This window comes from Gambusia affinis, linkage group LG07 (genome assembly GCF_019740435.1).
Source record: "Gambusia affinis linkage group LG07, SWU_Gaff_1.0, whole genome shotgun sequence".
Classification (NCBI taxonomy): Eukaryota; Metazoa; Chordata; class Actinopteri; order Cyprinodontiformes; family Poeciliidae; genus Gambusia; species Gambusia affinis.
The window spans coordinates 13,377,545-13,398,502 of record NC_057874.1 but is presented as its reverse complement, the minus strand read 5'-3'; the positions used below and the strand labels follow the sequence as shown (position 1 = coordinate 13,398,502).

At 41.2% G+C, this 20,958-nt stretch overlaps 2 protein-coding genes across 2 annotated transcripts; both read right to left on the bottom strand.

Moving 5' to 3' along the window:
• Positions 1-1,602: 1,602 nt before the first annotated feature.
• On the bottom strand, positions 1,603-14,294 carry mettl1 (methyltransferase 1, tRNA methylguanosine). The gene is made up of 6 exons (XM_044122292.1): positions 14,062-14,294; positions 12,571-12,698; positions 12,274-12,458; positions 7,353-7,466; positions 4,769-4,870; positions 1,603-3,296 (listed from the first exon to the last, which is right to left on the bottom strand). Exons 1-6 carry the CDS (start codon positions 14,280-14,282, stop codon positions 3,180-3,182), a joined length of 867 nt encoding a protein of 288 aa, XP_043978227.1. The 5' UTR covers positions 14,283-14,294; the 3' UTR covers positions 1,603-3,179.
• Positions 14,295-15,658: 1,364 nt separating this feature from the next.
• LOC122833911 lies at positions 15,659-17,649 on the bottom strand. The gene is made up of 4 exons (XM_044121892.1): positions 17,491-17,649; positions 16,385-16,802; positions 16,112-16,203; positions 15,659-15,773 (listed from the first exon to the last, which is right to left on the bottom strand). Exons 1-4 carry the CDS (start codon positions 17,640-17,642, stop codon positions 15,659-15,661), a joined length of 777 nt encoding a protein of 258 aa, XP_043977827.1. The 5' UTR covers positions 17,643-17,649.
• Between the last annotated feature and the right edge of the window lie 3,309 nt (positions 17,650-20,958).

Genomic DNA, 20,958 nt, shown 5'->3' with positions numbered 1-20,958 from the left:
CCTCAAGGGCTGGTGTCCTGCAACTCTTAGACGTCTCCCTGGTCCAAAACGGTTGAATCCAACAGCTGAATCACCTCCCAGGTTCTCCAGAGTCCTGCTAATGACATCGTTATTTGACTCAGGGGTGTTGAAGTAGAGACACATCCAAAAGTTGCAGCAGACCGGCCCTCGAGGCCTGGAGTTGCCCATCCCTGGGCTATGCAAAACGTACTCACCCCTTCTTTTTTTTTTTGGACAAAATCATTTTTAAGAGAATGAGATTTCAGTTGGGTTAGTTCTGCTTATGTTGAGCTCCACTCAGAATGACTATTTTTAAGGCTTCTTGTCAATTTAAATTCAAGCAAGCTGCTGCTGACCAAACTCCTCAACTCAACATTTACTCTCACACAGGAAAATGGCTGCAAATGTACAACTGTACATCTTTGAACAGCAGAAGTAGAGTCTCCTGCACAACCAACGAGAATGTAGCAAGCAGTTTCTGGATGGTAAGTCGACAGCAAAAAGGACCGGGTTCTGGCTGAGGTATATTCAGATAAGCAGTGAAGGCTGAGTGTGAAAAGCTGGTACATTTCAATAGCAAAGACATCCAGTCTAAGCTAAGGGCATCAGACAAAGAGCAAAAATAATCTCCATCACTGTCTGGAGAGAGAAAAGAGGAAGTGACTCCCAGGACGTGGTGGATCTCTGTGTCCGGTTCTGATCAGCACCAAGGCCACGTTCATACTGCAGCTCTTCAGTTTTTTAGCTGAGATCGTTCTTTTTTTTTTTTTTTTTCCTTTGCCTGGTTGTTCATTCTACTAATTCAACCCGACCGCAATCAGACTTCTGGGCCAAAGATTTACGTCCACAAAGCGACCCGCATGCGCAGAAGAACGTTGACGTCACACAGCAGCGCATTGTTTATGGTTGTAATAATGGACGGAGTCGATTATGGATCCATTTTTAGCATTTATTCAATAATGAGAGGTGACAATATCATCGCAAGATCTTAAAAACATGACGAACAGTTAATAGCGATGGTTTCTTTGTGGAGTACTGACTCCTGTTTGGACGTGTAGTGAGAAGCAGAAGTGGAGGGACAGTGATGTGATGCAGACTTCTTTTATAATTTCAGAATAATTTCCAGCCTTTGTTTACGTGCAGATTTACTGCATCTGCTTTCTGGTGGAGAATTGTGACTCATTGTGACGCAGGTCTCACATCAATGCGTACAAGCCGGATGAAATGCCACATGACCGATGCTTCGAAAGCCATCGCATGCGGATCTGAATCAGTTCCTCGTATGGATGCAAAACAGATCGGATTTTTTAGGTCAGCAGATCCAAATTGGGACGTTCAAACTGTGGTGAAAAAGCCGGATATGGGTCGCATATTGTCAGGAGGATCAGCTGTGCGGGCTCACCTTTCTGAATGGCTGCCTGGAGGATCAGCAAAGTCGACAGACATTGATGAGGCCCATCTGCACCATATAAAAGACACCTGACATCATTCCTCCAGTGGGGCAGCTAGCAGGAAGAGGTTTCGTAAAGCTGACCACCACCTTTGGTGTTTGACAACTGCTTTGGGCAGTTTGAACAATTTTGTTCTTGCTTATTTTGCTAAGTAGTTTGAATCTGCTTTAGGCTTTAAACTTTTAGATGCTAGAGGCTCATGTTTGGTGCTCCCTTTTTTCCTCTCTTTTGAGTTACTTTAGACTGACTTGTTTGAACATTTTGTAATTTAATTTGCACTTGGCAATTCTTGAATTTGTTAGCTCTTTTGTTTCAGTTGGGTTAAACTGTACTGTGTTTAGGTTTTGAGAGACCATCTCTTTGTAATAAATCACTTTACATTCCACCTTTTTCTCTGGACACGTTTTTATGTTGCCGCCCCTGAACCCTTAGACCTCGGAGTCGTAACACATATTGACAGAAAATAGGCAGGTTTAGGTTGCATTTGGCTGCTGTGTGAACGGAGCCCAGTTTACCTGGAGCTCTGACTCAAACTCAGCGGCCCAGAGGAAAGGCCCAGGGCCGTAACTCCATGGTTCGGGGCTTGTGCCGGCAGATCCTGGGGAAGCGTCGCTGGACTGAAATCTGGGGAATTTCAGGGCCAGGTCAGCACCTCAGGCCTTTTGTTGTGTCCATAAAGCCGTTCCTGAGAAGCTTCTTTTTTATTTTATTTATTTTTTGCTCCGTGCGTAGAGCCGACGGTCACATGGGGAAAATCCTTCAATCGCCTGGGAAAACCACTGGAGCACCAGGCAGTGTTTGGTCTCCGGTTTATGTTTGGGTTAACCTTGGATTTTTCCCAGGAGTCGCTACAAAAACATCGTTGCTCTTCACCTTCAGGTGTCCGGGATGCTTTGGTTGACACCTTCCAGCATACGGGATATTATGTGCGCCATTTAATCTACTATTCAGAGTTTAAGGTGGCTCAAGTTTAGCTGGAAAAAATGTTTCATGTAGGACATGCAAAAGAATATATAGAGCTAAAAAAAAAAAAAAAAGCTTAACCTGATAAATTGGACACATCTCAGTTCAAGACCTGAACCAGTACTTAGGGTTCAGTATTTCCCTCCTCGGCTCAGTTTTTCCAGTGTCTAGGTTATGAACGTGAAAGCATGTGCCGTCCTGTTGATAATCACCACAGCCTGCAGCAGCACAAGGCCTTTTCAGACCTGCGCCGTCCCGTTTCCATACCCCTGACAGACCCAAATACCGACCTGTAATATACAGCTAGCAATCACACAATGAACACTGAATGCTACTGTTCCTGCTGCACATCACTTTGATTTGAACTTCACAACGATGGGCCGATAGATAAGGATAATTGTTCATCACGTTGAGTCATGACAGAAAACTCTCTAATCTTGCAGCCAGATGAAGATCCAAAACAAACAAGTCGCTGACGGAATGGTACGCGAAGAAAACACCGAGATCTTGTCTCATAAAAAGCTGCATAGTTTACTCAACCAGATCTGAAACTTTACAAAAAAAAAATAAACAAAATTAGAAGTATCTTACGAGCTGGTGAGGGAAATGTATATTGAAAAAAATAAAAATAAATAAAAAAGAAAATCACCTTTCGTCTAGTGAACCACTGTTTTCACTCGGTGTTTAAGCAGAAGAAGTCTCTAGACGACCGAGGAGCTTCGTTGTCCATGTGGTTAAACACATTAAAGTCCAAAGAGTCTGACTTCAAAGCGGATCCTCGATCCTCTGGAAAACTGCCAGGAAGGTCTTCCCGTTGTTCCTCTGAACCTTCTTCCCTTCCTCAGTGCAGGAACTCAAGCGGCTTATAATGACGTCATCCACCTGTGATATTAAGCATTCGTATTATTAAACGATATTTAATAATAACATTAAAGACTTGGCGACATTCAGACCACAGAGGTCTGAAAAGAAAACAATCTGAAAAGTGCATGATTTGGTTCACTTTGAACAAATTAAACCCTCCAAGCGTCACTCAGAGAGGATGTTTAAGAACAAATATCAGAATCGGGGATCATTTGGACTTTGCAGCATTTCCAAAGCTCTCTGACACTTTGTGAGTTTTCCACACTGCTGTACAAATATCACTTGGAGTAATCATAATCCCCATCTAGCCCTAAACTCTGATAAAACAGCACATCTGCATGAATATCTACTGCATCCATTTATTGTTGAAGATATGAAATGTAGCAGCAGCTAAAATAAAGTAAGATGTAAACGTTTCCATGTTTTGTTTTGCTGCAATCACAAACTTCGGTGTGTTTTAGTTGGGATTTCTTTGTCAGACCAACATAATGAAGCTCATTAATGGTTTAAAAAATCATTTAGAAGCACGATTTTTAAATGTTTTTTGAATAATATTCTGAAAGGTGTGCATGATTCATCCTTTCTGACTCAAAGCAGCTGAAAGTGTCCCAGCAGATTTACACACAAAAAGCCTTTAATCCTCTCTCCTTTGCATAATCCTATAATCTCAGTCAAGACAGAAAACATCTCTGAACACTTCAATTCAAACTTTCAATTGAATTTAAGTCTGGACTTTGACTAGGCCACTTCGACGTGAATATTGATTGCAGCTTTGGCCGTATGTTTAGAGCTTTTCTCTTGCTGGAAGATGAACCTCCACTTGAGTCTCAAATCTTCTTTTTGCTTTCTTTCAACTATCACGTTCTTCTTATGTATGGTTTTACAACCTAATCCTGCTTTAAAGCCCCTGCCTGACCTGTCGGGTCAAGCAGACCTCTGAGGCGTTCGGAGAACTGAAGTGAACACAAATGGACTGTATTTACTAACCAGTTGACTCACAAAGGATCTGAATTTTATTTAGGGGTATCGGAGAAATAGGGACTGAATAAAACGAATTAAGAACTCTTCAGATTTGTACTAGCTAAAAACAATGGAAACCATCCATCCTAACAGAGGTTTTTGGTTGTAGTGGGGAAAAAACTGAGGCAAGTTTAAAAGTTGTGGACACTTTAGCAGCCACTTTACAGGAACTGGGACTGTAGTTAATTTCAAAATAAAAGTCAGGTGTATTAAATCAGTGAGATCGGATGTTCAAAGACCAGCGATTTCTCTCCGTCTGAGGTTTGCAATTCAAGGCTCAGGAGGAGAATTAAGGCTCATAAAAAGCTCATGATGGTGGTGCTGATGCTGTTCAGACTGTAAAATCTGATAAAACCTTGCTTGAATTTCATCGACTCCCATGAGGCAAGAAATAAAACCTTTCAGATGAAAAATGCAGTAGGAAGTTTGTTGAACCCCAAGCTTTCGTTAAAAGCTGCATGTGGACATACCAGATCCTCTTCTGGCACCCGTGTGAACAACGGATGTTCGCCGAAGTGCTTCACCATCCAGAGGTGCACCTCCTCCACATCTGTTATGGTGTACACCAAACCCTGAAGCAACCAGGAAAAAAGAAATATTCACATGAAGGTCATAAGGACACTTCTGGGAAAAAAATAGGCTAACAAACTTTTACTGGCGTTCAAACACACATCCAGTTATCATCCAGGTAAACTTTTCCCCTGATAATAAAATGTGCTCCTCTTTTTTTTTCTGAAAAGTTCAGTGTTTGGGCTCAAAGTTGATGCTTTCACCACCCTGACAGGGAAATTTATGTAAAAAGATAAAAATAGCAAACAGACAGTACAGAGGTGAATCACCTGTGTCAATACAGTTTGCGCTGGAGGCTGTGAAGATAAAGTTACCAGAAAATGGATTTCTTAGAAAGCTTAGCAGTGGAACAAACTTCCACAGTGGTGCATTTCAGCACGTAAAACTTAGCTGTTTTTTTTTAACGGGGCAGAACGATGATGAGCGACGGCATTATCAGCAGCGCAGCCACATTAATCTCCGTTGCTCAATCAGTACTGTTTACTGTTTGGGGTGTCGTCTGACCATATTTTAAATTCAACCCAGGTGATGATTAAATGATACGCTATGAGAGCAGCTCTATAAATAGGCAGGTTCCTGACAGTCTTCCCACCCAGCGGCGAATGTCTGGCAACGCGCCAACGCCGAAGGCCCGTCGACACACACACACACACACAAGCACAAATCCATCAGTGGAGGAAAAACAATAAAGTCGAATATAGACACAAGCCTCCCATTGTTCTCTGAACCGTCCATCAGCGGCGCTGCTCAAATGTCCCAGAGCTGCAGGGACGGCTGCGACGGGGGGGGTGGGGACGACACCCGGCCGCAGGCGGCTTCCTCAAACTGATTTCACTGAATTCACTGATTTCTGCTGAACACAAGCTGCTGATAAAATGTCAGAGAAGGGAGGGGGAAAAAAAAAAAGAAAAAGCTTTCCACTGCTGCAGCAGGTTTCGAAATGAAGATAAAAATTAGCATATGTGTAAATCAGAGCATCAAAAAGGAAATTTATTTCAGTTATTCAACTAAAATTTTCAGTAGATTAACTACAGATCAGTAGTTTTTTTTATAATCACACAACATGATTTCATTTTATAGAGATATAATGGCCCACACCTTTATATCTTTATAAATACCTTTATCTTAACACCTTTATATCCAAGGGATTTTTTGTCAAGTGGGACAAAATCCTCCAGTCCACAGCACCGGCAGGAAAAGCAATGTCTTATTTAAACTAACATTATAAAAACTGAATTATGATTTTTTTAACTTGCTCAATAATAAACTGATAATGCAAGATTACAATTAAAGTCATCAAGCATTTTGTAGAATAGTAATGTGAAAATCATTGTAGAAACATCCATCCATCCATTTTCTGTTCACCCTTTGTCCCTAATGGGGTCAGGAGGGTTGCTGGTTCCTATCTCCAGCTGCGTTCCGGGCGAGAGGCAGGTTCACCCTGGACAGGTCGCCAGTCTGTCGCAGGGCAACACAGAAACAGACAGGACACACAACCTTTCACACACACACTCACACCTAGGGAGAATTTAGAGAAACCAATTAACCTGACAGTCATGTTTTTGGACTGTGGGAAGAAGCCGGAGAACCCGGAGAGAACCCACCATGCACAGGGAGAACATGCAAAGTCCATGCAGAAAGACCCCGGGCCAGGAATCGAACCCTCGACCTTCTTGCTGCAAGGCAACAGCTCTACCAACTGCGCCACTGTGCAGTCTGTAGAACCAAACCTAAATTGATAATTTGCCTATTAAGAGAAAGGCATCCAGTTAGCAAACTATTTTAGGATTGACTGGAAAAAATAGAAAAAACAAAAAGACCTTTCTTAGTTTTTAGCCACATTTAATAAATTAATTAAAAGTAAATCTTTTTAATTATGTTTGCTTACATGTTAAAGTCACAGGATCGATGTCATGCTATTTAATATGAAATTAAAGCGAAAATAAAAGTGTGTTTATTACACTTTCCACTGTAAGTAAAATATTTTTTCATGGAAATGAAAAGTCTCCATCACTTGTATCATTCTTGAATCAATGACAGTCATCGTGTGCATAAAACCCGTCCAGGAGACACAAAGAGTTTCAAACATTAAGATCACAGACGAGGCAGACAGAAGGAAAAAAAAATCCTGAATGGACTTTACTTTACAATCCTCTTAACACTGTCTGTATCAGTGTTGCCAATGCACATTCTACGGCCACACCTTTTCCTTCCACTAAACTTTCCTTCACTATTCATAAATGCAAAACAAACAACCAACTTCTTCAAAAATGTACTTTTTTAGGCCTGCCCTCCCTGTGGAAGATGTAAATGACTGAATCAATGAAATAAAACGAATCTTTGATGATATTCTGATTTATTCAGATGCAGATGTAAAGCTGAACTCAGTAGATAATTCAACATATACTAAAATGCAAAAATGATTTCAACAGTATCCATTTGTTAATGTTTGTTGTTCTGCACACAAATAGCACTCAAACATACCCCGATCCTGAGTGTGTAGGCGTATTCTGCTAACAACGTGGGACTAACAATCCTCCATTTGTGCTTGGTCTTCTTGAAATGAGGGTCAGGGAACAGGAAGAACATCTTACTGAGCTGCAAGACAAACAGTGGGAACAATTAGTCAAGCAAACACAGAAAATAAGTCATTTTGTTGGCCACACAAAAAACAACAGTACACCAATATTTAGAAATAAAGTGTTTTTACCCCCTTCATTTAAAATGTACATTTAAAGTGAAGAACAAAACGGATGGACCAGAAAAGCTTCTGAGTTCTCTGCTGAACGTAACATTTCATAATATTCTGTAGTCGGAGTTTAAACTCTGCAAGACTGGAATTTCCCTCCTTGACGTTCGTTTTTTTTTTCCTACCACAAACTTCCCCATGTTTGTCTTTGACAGTCGCTCAAGTGCAGGCACCACTGATATTAGTCTGACTGATATATTAAAGCAAAAAAAATAATAACTCCAGTCACTTTTTATTAGTTAAAATAAATAACGTCTGGTTCAGGCAGAAAGATGTGGGGATAACCACCGGGAACAGCGGCAGCCTCAGGGGCTCCGAGCCGCTGATGGGAGATGGAAAAACCTCAATACTTCAAATCATTTTTAGGGTGCAAAACAAACCAGAGAGGTGAAAAGAGAAAAGTGTTTCGGCTTTTCGTGATATGCCGGCTCATGCGTGTGAGAGAGAGTGGCGCTACATGCCCAACATTTGATCTGGGTGGTCCTCTCTTCGCTCTTGTTTATGCTAATTACGAGCTGCACAGAGAACTAACGCGATTGACCCTCTGAGGGACGTTTAAATGACTTTACGAATGATTCCAGAACTGATATATTTATAACCTGTGAACCTGGCCATGTTATTCAGCAATTAATAACATTTTTGTTCTCCTTAATCTATTTTATTTATGGCTTCGGTTTTTTATTTTCTGTTTATTTATTAGTTTTAGTTCTGGTTTTTTTTTGTGGATGTTTACAAAACATTCCCACAACATGATGCTGCCACCACCATACTTAGTCTGGCTGATGTTCTCGGGTTTGGAAGCTGTTAATGATCATTTTTTCCCCCCCCAAACAACACATTTATGTTTCGTCGGATGACAGGATGGGTCTCCAAAAATTAAGATCCAAGATAATCTGACTTCTGCCTCTCTGAGTTGTGTTGTCTTTCGGTCCATGTCTGCACATGACTTGTTTAGATAATGACACTGATGAGCTTCAGCCATTTTCACAAGGTTTCTTGCTTTCATTTGACTAACACTTTGCAACAACAGACGTCAGGGACAGAGAACTTCTAGTTTATTATGTAAATGTTCTAGTGATGGCTTCTTTCTCTCTGAGTGGCCTCACAGCCCACGTCAGTGCAGGACATGTTTCACTCAGGTATTGACACTGATTTATTGGCCAGACAATTCATTGGCATCCATTTCTGTAATTTTGGAAGATTCATACTTACAGGAAGCTTATCTACCTCAGCAAAGGTCTAAGAATCAGCCACTGTACTGTTCTGCTCTCCATTAAGAGAGGTTTGAGGTCAGGTCATGTCTGCACAGTTAACAATAGTCACCCCACTGTTCCCAGCACAGTGACTCTCTTGCTATATTTAGCAAGATTTCAGACAAAGGAATCAATATCGGCCAAAATCAGAACAAGCAGGTCAGGCTTTTTAAAGGTTTGTAATCGGGAATCGGCCAAAAAAACTGCAATCGTTGCAGCCCTGCTATCTTCCCAGCTTCAGCAAACATCTTCACAAGGTCTTCTGCTGTCGTTCTGGGGTTGATTTGCCTATTTTACACTGAAACACGTTCATCTCTGGGTCACAGAATCCGTCTCCTTCTTAAACAGAACGACAGCAGGACATTCCCATGCCACTTATACTAGATCACAATTATCTGAACACATAAATGTTTCAGCTTCACGCGTCTTAACTATAAACGTTTGGCTGCTCCAGTTGAAAGAAAGCATTCCCACAGCATGATGCTGCCACCACCAAGTATGAGATGAAAAGGGGGTTCAATACAAATGAACTGCATTTTTTTTTTCTCCCCACCAGGGGGTCTTTTGTGGGCTCTAGTGTCCCTTATATGACAGTAGGCTGACAGGAAAGGGGGAGAGAGAGGGGGGCAACAAATGCTGCAAATGTCGCCGGGTCCGGGAATCGAACCCGTGACGGCCGCGTCGAGGACTCAAGGCTTCCAAATGTGGGTCGCGCTATCCCCTACGCCACCATGGCACGCCCCAATGAACTGCATTTTTCTCAGAGTTTTTGTTGTATTTTTCGTAAATCAATTCATACTTTTTTGTGCCAGTCGGCAATTTGTGAGTCTTTTATTATAAAAAAAAAATAAAAGAAATGTGAAAAGAGGTCAAAGGTTATGAATACTTTCACACAGCTTGTCTTCACCTAAAGTAAAACCAGTCTCTCCCTATCCTTTCAGTTCATGTGAATTCATTTAAAGCGCTTCTAATCTGGGTTTGGCACAGCGTCTCCTGTCTGGAAGCATAATTAAAGCACACATCATTCTGATTTAACCCAAACAGCATGGCAAAGTCACAGCAGATTGATTCCGTGTGTGCACTTTTATATGAAACACCTTTGTGATGTGAATTACGCATACGTGACACTTTTACAGCTCTTCTGTACGCGCTCTCATTTCCGAGTTTATACCCTATCAGGGGGCATTTAAGGTGAAAAGTTGTTTTATCTAGGTTAGCTAATTTATCCCCCCTCCCACACAAAGCACACGGTGTAATCTAACGCAAGTACAAACAAGTCCTAGATTACAGTATTTAATGTGAACAGCCTCTGCACCGAGCCGACACAATGTCCTTCCCCAGTCAGTGAACCCATTGTTGTAAAATTCCTAGATGTATTAAATAATCCCCATAATTTCATTAACTCCATCTGTTAAAGATAAACGAAGCACAGTTTTATGAAACACATGGCCTGAGCTTTAGTCAGTGCAATAATCAGGAAGGTGAACAGCTAAAATGGGAATCAGTGTGTCTTCTTTACAGAAAAATTTTCTTTTTTTTTGAGGTTTAAGGTGTGAAATTGGAAATGCCTGTTGTACTGCAGACCATCAATGGTTGACGGTTTGCAGAGATAAACGAAAGAAAGAATCCAGTTTGGGGGAAAATCTTGCGGAATAAAGGACCATTTGCATTTAAAACGTTCCTCAAAGCAAAATATCTTGTTGTTCTCATGAACTTGTCTTGTGAGTTTTATTCATTGTTACACCCACACTTGTTTTCTAGGACTTTGAAATAGTTTTACAATGTAAGTTTACCAGTAAACTGTGTTGCTGTTTTCAACGGGAGCTCTCTTCCTGAACATCCTAACTGGTTTCTCTTCATCTCATGGTGACCGTTGGGATTTCATGGGTTAAAATGTGACACATTTACCTTACATGGACTAACAACTGTTGAGGTTTTGAAATCTGGTGCTTTTCTAGAAACACATCTAACATATTTTTCTAACTAGTTTCAATGTAAATGTCTTCACCGAATAAAAAGAGAGAGAGACATCTTTACATATGTCTTTAATGCATTAAGTAAACTAAGATTATGCCTTTTAACAATTTGAGAAAGCTCAGACAAAGTCTTGGCTTTTTCAAACCTATGATGGGCTCATTCACAAATTAGAGACACATGCATGGATGTAATTTAAGGGACATCTTGAGAAGATGCTGGCTGAAGCTGATGAGAAATTTATTAGAGCAACAAGTGCTGCACTAAGATAGGCTGAGTGAGGAAGAAGCATAAAAACCAGATCAGAGTTTGTAAATGTAGAAGGGATGAATCCTTTGATTCTGGGAGATGAGTCCTGTGGTCTGACGAACCCAAAAGTGCTACATTTAGAGGAAAAAGAGGGAAGTTTGCAATTCAGAGAACCCAGCGGTGAATTAAAGGGGTGGAAGGATCATGACGTATGGATGCAGGAGGAGCTGACACATTTCATAAAACAGATCAGAGCATGACGACGAAATTATGTGGTAAAAATGCTCATTTGGGAGGAGTGGCTTTCCTGAGAAATTAGCCTTTCTACTAATTTGAATAATAAACTGCATTGTTCAATAACTAGAATCAAATTTAAATGTATGTAATTGACTTTGAATCTATCTGCATGATTTGACTGTATATTTCTGCGTATATATTTGATGTTTTTTGTAAAGAGCTCTGACCTGACATTTGTTGTGTATTGGCTTTCTACAAATAAACTTAAATAGATTTTTTACATAATTATTTCATGCTGGAAAAAAAAATTATTTACCCAGCCAAAAATTAATTCCATGACTTTTTATATCCCCTACAATGTGTTTGTTTAATAAAAAGTGACTAAGTTATAAAACAGTAGGTCATAGAAAATGGCTCAAACAAGGTCTGTATGTGACTAAGAGAAACAAGGCTACTGATTCTGACCTAATGGTGTGTGAGAAGTAAACCAATAATATCTGACTGGTTGAAGAGCCTGTAAGTCAGGGGTGTCAAACTCCAGTCCTCGAGGGCCGCAGTCCTGCAGTTTTTAGATGTGCCACAGGTACAAAACACTGGAATGAAATGGCTTAATTACCTCCACCTTGTGTAGATCAGTTCTCCAAAGCCTTAATTATTCTATTCAGGTGTGGTGCAGCAGAGGCACATCTAAAAGTTGCAGGACTGCGGCCCTCGAGGCCTGGAGTTTGACACCCCTGCTGTAAGTGCTGACGATTCATCAATCGACTGACAAATAAAAAAATGTTGAAAACCGACACGAAACTTAAACGTGTGAAAAATAAATACATAAATAAATACAAATTGTGTTAAAATAACTAGTCTTTGCCTCTTTTCTTCCCCTTGCCTCACTTTTTTGTTTCTGATTTAGAAAATCCAATAAAAAAATCCATAGAGGTTAATCTACCTGTCCTTTGAAGAAAAAGTTGGGGAGGTACTTCATTGCGTTGCTGCGGAGGCACGCGATGTTCTGGTAGCTTCCTGGGTTCACTTCACGCAGAGACCGAATGCGGTCCTGCACGTAATCCGATACTTTCACTCTGATCTCCAAGCCCAACATGAGCTTATCTGGGAACAGTGGAGATAACTCCACTGGCAAGAGGAGAAGAAGAAAGGATGAAGACAGTAACACAAACCTTGGATCAATACAGAACTGTTTTATAGCAGAGAAAAGTGCCGGCCTTCAGATCAGCGACTTATTTACCCAGAAGACCCCCGTATCCACAGCCAATGTCTGCAAACTCGACTTTAGGGGCCTCCGTCTCTGATGAGGGCCCAGGTATGAGGTCTGGATAAAGCTTGGACCAGTCCATTTCTTCAGGACACACCGGGCTGGAGAGGAGGAGGAAAACATGGTCAGCTACAGAAAATCCCAATACGATCACAATTATTTCTCCAAACTAACATTATGGGTTTTATGAAAGGAATATTAAAAGAGGTTTCCCAGACTCAGGTGACTTCAGAACTTCAAAATGCAGCGCAAAGCTGAAAATGAAACACATCACAGGTCCTCTTCTCTTCACTATCTCTGACAATGACCAATATTCAATACCAGGGAGCAAGTCCAAAAATTCTGTGAAGTTAATCAGGAGCATTGAATTGTCTATAAGGTTAGGGAACTGTGTGATGAAGTAACCACTAAGATGATGCAATTGGATCCATAAATCTCATGGATAAACAGACAGGACCTAAAAAAGACAAAAGACTCTTCTTGTTGCTTCAGAGGAATTGGGAATGTGCACCTCATGTCAATAAATTACAAAATATTGATTAGAGAATATAAAATTGTGCATTTCAAAGTGTACACAAACCTAATTAAAATATAAAAAACTAATACTACAATAAATTATCTAAAAACTTATTTGCTCTTAATTGTATCTTACATCAAAATAAATCAAAATGCTCAAAATTTGATTTTAAAATACCTTTAAGTTGTACGTCTCTATTGCTTCTATTTTCATATCGCACAACGCACCATCTGGGCCACCGTAGAAGACAGTTTCGCCCACCATATGTATTTAGAATATTTTAATTTTAGTTAAGAAAAAGCCAGACAGCTAAACTAATCTAATACTGGCGATTTAAATTACAGAATTTAACATACAAATCTATTTTTGTTTAATGTAAACTGATGAAATTGGACACAGTAAGGAACCTTATGTAATTGTTTGAAATAAATATACTCTTTATTTACATTGTATTTTCTTGTCACATAATTTAAATAGACTCTCTTGACCCTTTGAACAGAAAAATTGGTATCTGAATTAAAAATCGTTTTTGCATCGATTTGTGACCCTAAAATCGGAAATGAATCGCCAGACACCGAAATAATTGGAAATTAGCTAATTATATATGGAGTCACAATAATTAATGATCCACGAAGACTGAATGCTGGAGTTAAATCAACACAATATTAGTTTTAGGGGTTATAACGTAATTCTGAATGCAATTTTTTTCCATTTCATTCAGCCAGTCTCCCAATCAAAAGAGATTTGGTTATTTTATGCACCTTTAAACCCCCTAATTGTCTGTAAACAACAATAGTTTTTTTTGCATGTTAGCGCTCCACCGAAGAGACTCACAGTCCTGTATGTTCAATCGGAATAGAAAAGAAAAAAGCACATGTGGTACTTTGCAGTTAAATCCCACTGAATGTTGTGGCGAGTAAAGAGGCTAATGGGACAACTTCACTCACTAATCAAAAGTGTGGTGCGCCATCGGGTTTGCGTGGGCTCGCTGTCTGTAGTAGCGCTTCTGCGGCATTGATGTAGAAGCCATGCTGGGTTCAAGCACGCAATATAGTCCAAAACTTTCACACATAAACAGAAAAAGGCCGCTTCTGGATAGGAACCGACGAAGGGAAAGTAGTTGATTCCTGTTTCTCACATGCGTGGAGTCGCGGAGGTTTGGCGTCATCAGAAAGCGTCCGGTAAGGGTTGCCAGGTTTGACAGCTTAATATAATAAACTAAATAACAAAAGCATTTCTCCAAAAGTTACGGTCTCTGTCCTTGCAGGGTCACAGAGGGGCAAGTGTTTGTCTCCAGCAGTCACTGGTAGAAAGGTGGGGTACATCTTGGACAGTTTCACACATTTTACACCAAAACATGTTAATCTGTGAGTCACAGAACCCGTCTCCTTCCTGAACTGTATAATGGCTGAACATTCCCATGTTGTTTATATTTCTATAAACTTGTTTGAACGCTAAATAAAAGTGGGAGCTTCAGGCTCTTAGTAGCTGAATCCAAAAATGAACCAGATTTGGTTCATTTTCTCTTTCTGATACCTTATGATGTCTTGCTATTTTTTGATGATGTCACACAAGAAAACACTGTAGACAGAAATAATTTTGGTCATACCTGAGCTGACACAGAAAGTGTTTAGACTGATTTAACATTAGTAATGAAAAAAAGTTAAAAAAAAATAAAACTATTTTAAGGCTTTTTATGCATTTTAATAGTTGAACGTTTTCTCCATCTTGAAATACTTGTTTCAAACCCAACAACATAAAACAGGCATATTTGTCCTTCAGTCAACACACACTTTAATACAGACATCAGTTCAAAACATTTTAACAAATATGCCACATCAACTTTTTTTCTGAAGGCAGGCATAAACTGTATCCTTAAACCTTTTAGGAGTGTTTGCGTGTGCGGATTTGTGTTTCTTTGTGAAGGTATATGAGGGCAAGGATGGGAGCAATATTAATATCTGTAACATGTTTTTTTCTCTTTTTTTATATATAAAATGAAGTTTTAAAAAAAGTCAAAATCACATTTTGAGACATTTATCATGGTAAAAATTGTCACAGGGTTTATAAATAAAAAGTTTATCCATGTTTTTGGAGAGTAATTCCAGACTTTTCCAAACCTGACTTTCCAAAGTTCTGTATCCTTTACCTGCATTGTGAAACCTACAACATTAAATTTCACCATGAGACTATGGCAGAAACTTCAGCCGTGGGCTGAATATGTTGAAGGGAGGAAAGAAGGAAGGAAGGATGAACTCAGAAAAGGTGTTATTGAACAAAATTTGGAAATGTTATTTTTTTCATCCTTTGACTATCTTTTTTCATGCTTATTCAGACCAAGAGACAATTGATTTGTTTTTTCTTCCAGCCATGGGTTTTTACTCAGTTCTGCCTTCCTCACATTTCAGAAATAGACGATTCCTCACGGCTCAGGACGAACCTGAGAGCACATCTTATCACTTCAGTCTCAGGTACTTTTAATGGCACGTTAGGATTTTACTTTATCAGCACTTTTATTTCCTCTTCAAAGACTGTACCATGACTTCACACCGTGGTCACTCTCATCACCACCTCCTGGTTGGGACCATGCAGGTTCGAGGGCCTCAGCCTGCTGAGGATGTGCAGGATAGTGTAGCCACAGTGGTGGGTGAGGATAGCCCTGAAACGGTTTCAAGATGTCCACCATCTCCTTCAGCAAGTTCCACTCTCGTATTGTGAATAACAACTTCTTGTGCCCGGCTTTTTCAAGAATAGCACAGAGTTTTAGATGTTCACATTGAAGAACCGCCTTCACTTGTCTCACTGTTGAATTCCATCTTGTGATTACAGAAGCAGGGATGCTTTTCCGTTCACCAAATTCAGCTTCAAACACATCTTTCAATGTTGTGCTTGTGTGCAGTAGTGAGCTGAGCTTAGATAGCTTTGAAAGGGCAGGAGATGCCACTTTGGTCTCTGTCAGGCCATCTCTCACCACCAGCTGAAGTGTGTGAGCAAAACATTGCAGGCGATGTTTCTTTCCTGATCTTCCAAGGGTAAGTCATGCCAGAGCTCTGGGTCGTCAAGACGATGATTATCATCAGGTTCCTCACCTTGGTCAGTAGGAAAGCATACAGTGAATGCTTTTCGCATATTGGCAGCATTGTCACTTATAATGTAATCTAGCTTATCTTTGATGTTGTATTCATCGCATACAGCTTCAAACTTTTCACAGATTCTTTCACCTGTGTGCGAGCCTTTGAAGCGCTCAAAGGCCAACAGTTTTGATTTTACCTCGAGCCTCTCAATTCCTTTTTGTATCCAGTGCACAGTGATGCCAAGGAAACCCCTCATCTTTCGGTCTGACCAAATGTCCACTGTCACTGAAACATGATCAGTCTGGCTCAGCTGGGTTTTTAACATCAAATGTTTCTCAGCAGCAAGATCTTCTATTTTTGATGTCATTGTTCTGCGACATATTGGGCTGTATTTGCTGTCGACTACTGTCAGAAAGTGTCGAAAACTCTTGTTTTCCACAATAGACAGGGGCAGATTACAACCAATAATTAAGTCACGTAGTAAGGCATTTGTAATGGCTTTCTGCTGTGGATGATTCATACTGTACTGCCCAGCACGAGTGTCCAGAAATTGTGATATGGAAGGCTGTTGAGGTTCATTTGTGATCCTCTTATTCATCTGGTATTCTTCAAATCTGTCAGAAGTAAACAGATGTCAGAAAATAAATTACAGCCATTCATGAATTACATTTGACTTCAGTTTACTCCTTCTTTTCATAAATAAACATCAACACTACAACAATCAGAGTTTTCAAAAATGAAATAAGTATAAATGAAGTTATCACAAGTAAACTCAGGAAGGTCTGGTGCATTTATTTTTCTGCTTTTATTTCTACGTATGTTAGTTTCAGTCCTCCGTAAATATGGGACAGATATTCTAAACACAAAATTTATTTGGGACAGTCACTGTATTTGGTCTTTTTTTTCCCCAGCAAAGCTATACTACTTGGAAATGGGTCTGTACGACATGTGACAGTAAGTCAAAACAGTTGACTTAATGCACTGACTGCAGTAAACAATATATTGTCAATATAATTTCCCAACGTAGATGTCTTCAAATACACCAACCATCCTTAGATGATACTAGACCCGGCTCATCATCATGATGGGACAGAGAGACTCTGTTCCCAGAATCTGCTTTCTGTTCCGGAGCCCCGCTCACTATCCACCGGCTTATTGAGCTAACACGGTGCACATTATTTGTGGAGGCATTTGAAGGACCGGATTTATGGTAAATCATCACCAATTTAACCGGGAGTACACATGCTAACACGAAGTTAGCTAAAGTCAACTATCTTACAGCAAAAGAAAAGTGCCACCTACCGATCTTTGTGAAGCTTCAAATGCCGGACAAAGTTGGACGTCGTGGCATCTCCATCCGATATTCTCTTCTTGCATGTTTTACAAGTTGCAGTTCGTTTTTTAGTCGAAATTTCATAACCTACGTAGCCAAAAGAAATTACTCGCGGAAGCATATTCGAGCGATTATTTCAGATTTGCCCCTGAGCTCTGTAGCTTCGCCGCGTTTTTTTAAACGTCCAAATCCTGTTAATTTGATTGGTTGTGCTGCAGCTACGTACACATACGTACATAAGGAGAGAGGAAAAACATAGTGACGGTCTGCGCATATTGATACGGAATGAGTGAAATTAAGTAATGACGCCAGTTTATAAATAATGTGTTTTAAATTTTAAGACTTTGAGTAAAAAATATCAAGTCTTTTCAAGTAAACAGCTTCAAGTCGAGTCAAGTCCCAAGTCAATGGCATGAAAGTCAAAGTCAAGTCCGAGTCTTTGAGCATTTTTTCAAGTCAAGTCTCAAGTCGTGATTTTAACGACTCGAGTCTGACTCGAGTACAAGTCATGTGACTCGAGTCCCCACCTCTGCTACATTCTACCCCCCCTTCTTGCATCGTCGACCCGACGATGGCTGATTCAAAACTAATAAAATCAGTTCCAAGGTCTAAACAACGCTGACACAGTTGACAAAGATGCAGAAGAGCTCCCAGGATGAATGTCTCCTGCTGGCCGTGGAAGATGGTGCACATTAGTATGTTGACCGGCAGTTGGACGTTTGGAGCGACGTAGGGCCACTGGGTCAGCATAGCTGGTAGATCGAACAGCCAAAGATGTAGAGGGTTCAGTAGGTGACCCAAGTTCCTGGGATGGAGTTTGAGGCAGCAACCTACCAGAAGGTAAGGCAGAAGCAACCACTAGGGGTTGCTCTTCACAAACAAACAGATCATAATCAAAGGGGCCACTATCTTCAGACAGTCCCTTTTCTACAGGAGGCAAGTTATGGGGAGAAATGTGATCAGGAGGAACAACACCAACCACAGGTGTTAACATGATGCAGTGCACCTGTCTTACTTTAGTTTGGTCATCCAGAGGCACAATGGTGTAAACAGAGCCGCCCTCCTTTGGTGCTCTCAATACCTTGTACTTCACAGAGCTCCATCGGTCCCTTGTCTTATAAGGCCCCCTAGCAGTAAAGTCACGCAAAAACACAAGTTGCCCTTCTTTTAATGGACGATGTTTCACCTGAGTATCATGAGTCTGCCTTCGGCGATCTGCAGCATGTTTCAGGTGCTCTCTGGCCCCATCAAAGGCTACCTGCAACCGAGCTTGATGTTCTTGAACCCACTCATGGACAGAACCACCAACTGGACTCTCAACTCTACCCAAAAGAAAATCCAGGGGCAATCTAGGTTCCTGCCCAAACATTAAGAGAAATGGTGACTCTCCAGTAGACTGGTGAGGAGTAGTATTATAACAATAAAGAACCTGGGGCAAACAGGCATGCCAATCTCTTTTTCGGGACACAGGCAGTGTTCTTAACAGATTGTGCAGTGTCCGATTGAAGCGCTCACATTGGCCATTTCCTTCTGGATGGTAAGGAGTGGTGCGTGATTTTACAATGCCATACAAGTTACACAGCTGCTGGATAAGCAAGCTCTCAAAGTTACGACCCTGATCGGAGTGCAACCGAGCAGGAACACCAAACTTGTAAAACCATTCAGACACCAAAACCTTAGCCACAGTGGCCGCTCGCTGATCCCGTGTAGGGACAGCAACAGTATATTTACTAAAAACATCCGTCAAGACCAAAACATTTTCCAAACCATTATGGGTGGGCTCTAAGGTGGTATAATCAATGGCCAAAATTTCATTAGGACGTGATGCCAGTAAATGTCCCATATAGCCATAAGCTTTAGGGTGAACATCCTTTGCCACTTGGCATCTCTCACAAGCCTGGCACCATTGAGCCACATCAGAGGCCATATGAGGCCAATAACACCGGGACCGTAAGAGCGCCAACGTTCGCTCCACTCCCTGGTGACCATGCTCTTCATGGACTTTAGTCAGAACATCCTTAATTAGCACACTTGGCAACACCAGCTGGAACACAGCATCACCACCATCTGATCTAAATACCTTTCGATAGAGAACTCCATCTCTCTCGACAAACCAGTTCCACTGCCGCAGCAGAACCAAAGTGGATGGGGACAGCTGGGCTCGCTCCTCTCGACTGGGATGCTGTCCTTTCCTCCAGAACACCAACACGTCCTGTAAAAAAGGATCAGCCCGCTGCAAAGCACAAAGTTCAGCTGTAGTATGCTGCGGCAAAACTGCAACAACTGCCTGGGTTGCCTCAACCTTTTCAAACCCCAAAGCATCCTGCAATGCTTTAGGCAAAGCTGTACCTGGGAGCATTGCTTTCACATCTGGCGGATCAGGTGGATGCTGACGAGAAAGTGCATCAGCATTGGTATTACACCGCCCTGACCGATACTTGATCTCAAAATCAAAAGAGGCTAGCTGAGCAGCCCACCGCTGTTCAGTGGCAGCCAATTTAGCAGTGGACAAATGGCTGAGAGGGTTGTTATCAGTATATACAATACATTTGTTTCCCAACAGATACTCTCTAAACTTGTCGGTCATGGCCCACTTGAGGGCCAGAAACTCAAGCTTCATGGAGCTGTAATTTGCCATGTTTCGCTCTGTGGGTCTCAAGCCTCGACTAGCATAAGCAATCGGTCTCACTTTCCCTGCCTGCATTTGCGAGAGGACTGCTCCCAGGCCACCATGGCTGGCATCAACCTCCAAGATAAATGGTTGAGTGAAATCTGCATAGGCTAGCACTGGCGTTGTTGTTAGCTTAGCCTTTAATGCTTCAAAGCTCTTTTGACATTCATCAGTCCAGCATGCAACAAGTCCACGATCAGGTTTCTTACCGGTACCACCACACTGAGCCACCGCTTTATGCAATGGAGCCGCCAATTTTGCAAAACCTTCCACAAAGCGACGGTAATAACTGGCAAAACCAAGGAATGACCGAAGTTCTGAGGCCTTAGTGGGAGTTGGCCAATTGGCTACAACTTCAGTTTTACTAGGATCTGTAGCAACCCCCTCACCAGAGATCACATGTCCTAAATAACGTACCTCTTTTTGAAAGAAGGAACATTTACTGAGCTTTGCTTTAAGCCCCTGTTGTTGAAGTCGACCCAGCACCACTTTCAAGCGCTCCAGATGTTGATCCACACTTGAAGAGAAAACAACAATGTCATCAAGATATAACAGGACAGACTGGTACTGTTGGTCCCCAAAAATCCGCTGCATTAGCCGTTGGAAAGTGCTAGGCGCATTACAGAGCCCGAAAGGCATTCGGTTCCATTCAAACAGCCCAAAGGGAGTACAGAAGGCAGTTTTTGGACGGTCTGCCTCCACAACTGGAACCTGATTATATCCGCTAGCGAGATCGAGGGTAGAAAACCAGCATGCACCAGACAAG

What these genes read in the sequence shown, in the direction of transcription:
- mettl1 (XM_044122292.1), bottom strand. Translation starts at nt 14,282, where the DNA reads ATGACGCCAAACCTCCGCGACTCCACGCATGTGAGAAACAGGAATCAA. An exon ending in ACTTTTTCTTCAAAGGACAG is followed by an intron (nt 7,467 to 12,273) that starts GTAGATTAACCT and finishes TTTGTCTTGCAG; the next exon opens with CTCAGTAAGATGTTCTTCCT. An exon ending in GGGTGCCAGAAGAGGATCTG is followed by an intron (nt 3,297 to 4,768) that starts GTATGTCCACAT and finishes TTAATATCACAG; the next exon opens with GTGGATGACGTCATTATAAG.
- LOC122833911 (XM_044121892.1), bottom strand. Translation starts at nt 17,642, where the DNA reads ATGCTTCCGCGAGTAATTTCTTTTGGCTACGTAGGTTATGAAATTTCG. An exon ending in AAGGAATTGAGAGGCTCGAG is followed by an intron (nt 16,204 to 16,384) that starts GTAAAATCAAAA and finishes CTACTGACCAAG; the next exon opens with GTGAGGAACCTGATGATAAT. An exon ending in AAAGAAACATCGCCTGCAAT is followed by an intron (nt 15,774 to 16,111) that starts GTTTTGCTCACA and finishes AAACCGTTTCAG; the next exon opens with GGCTATCCTCACCCACCACT.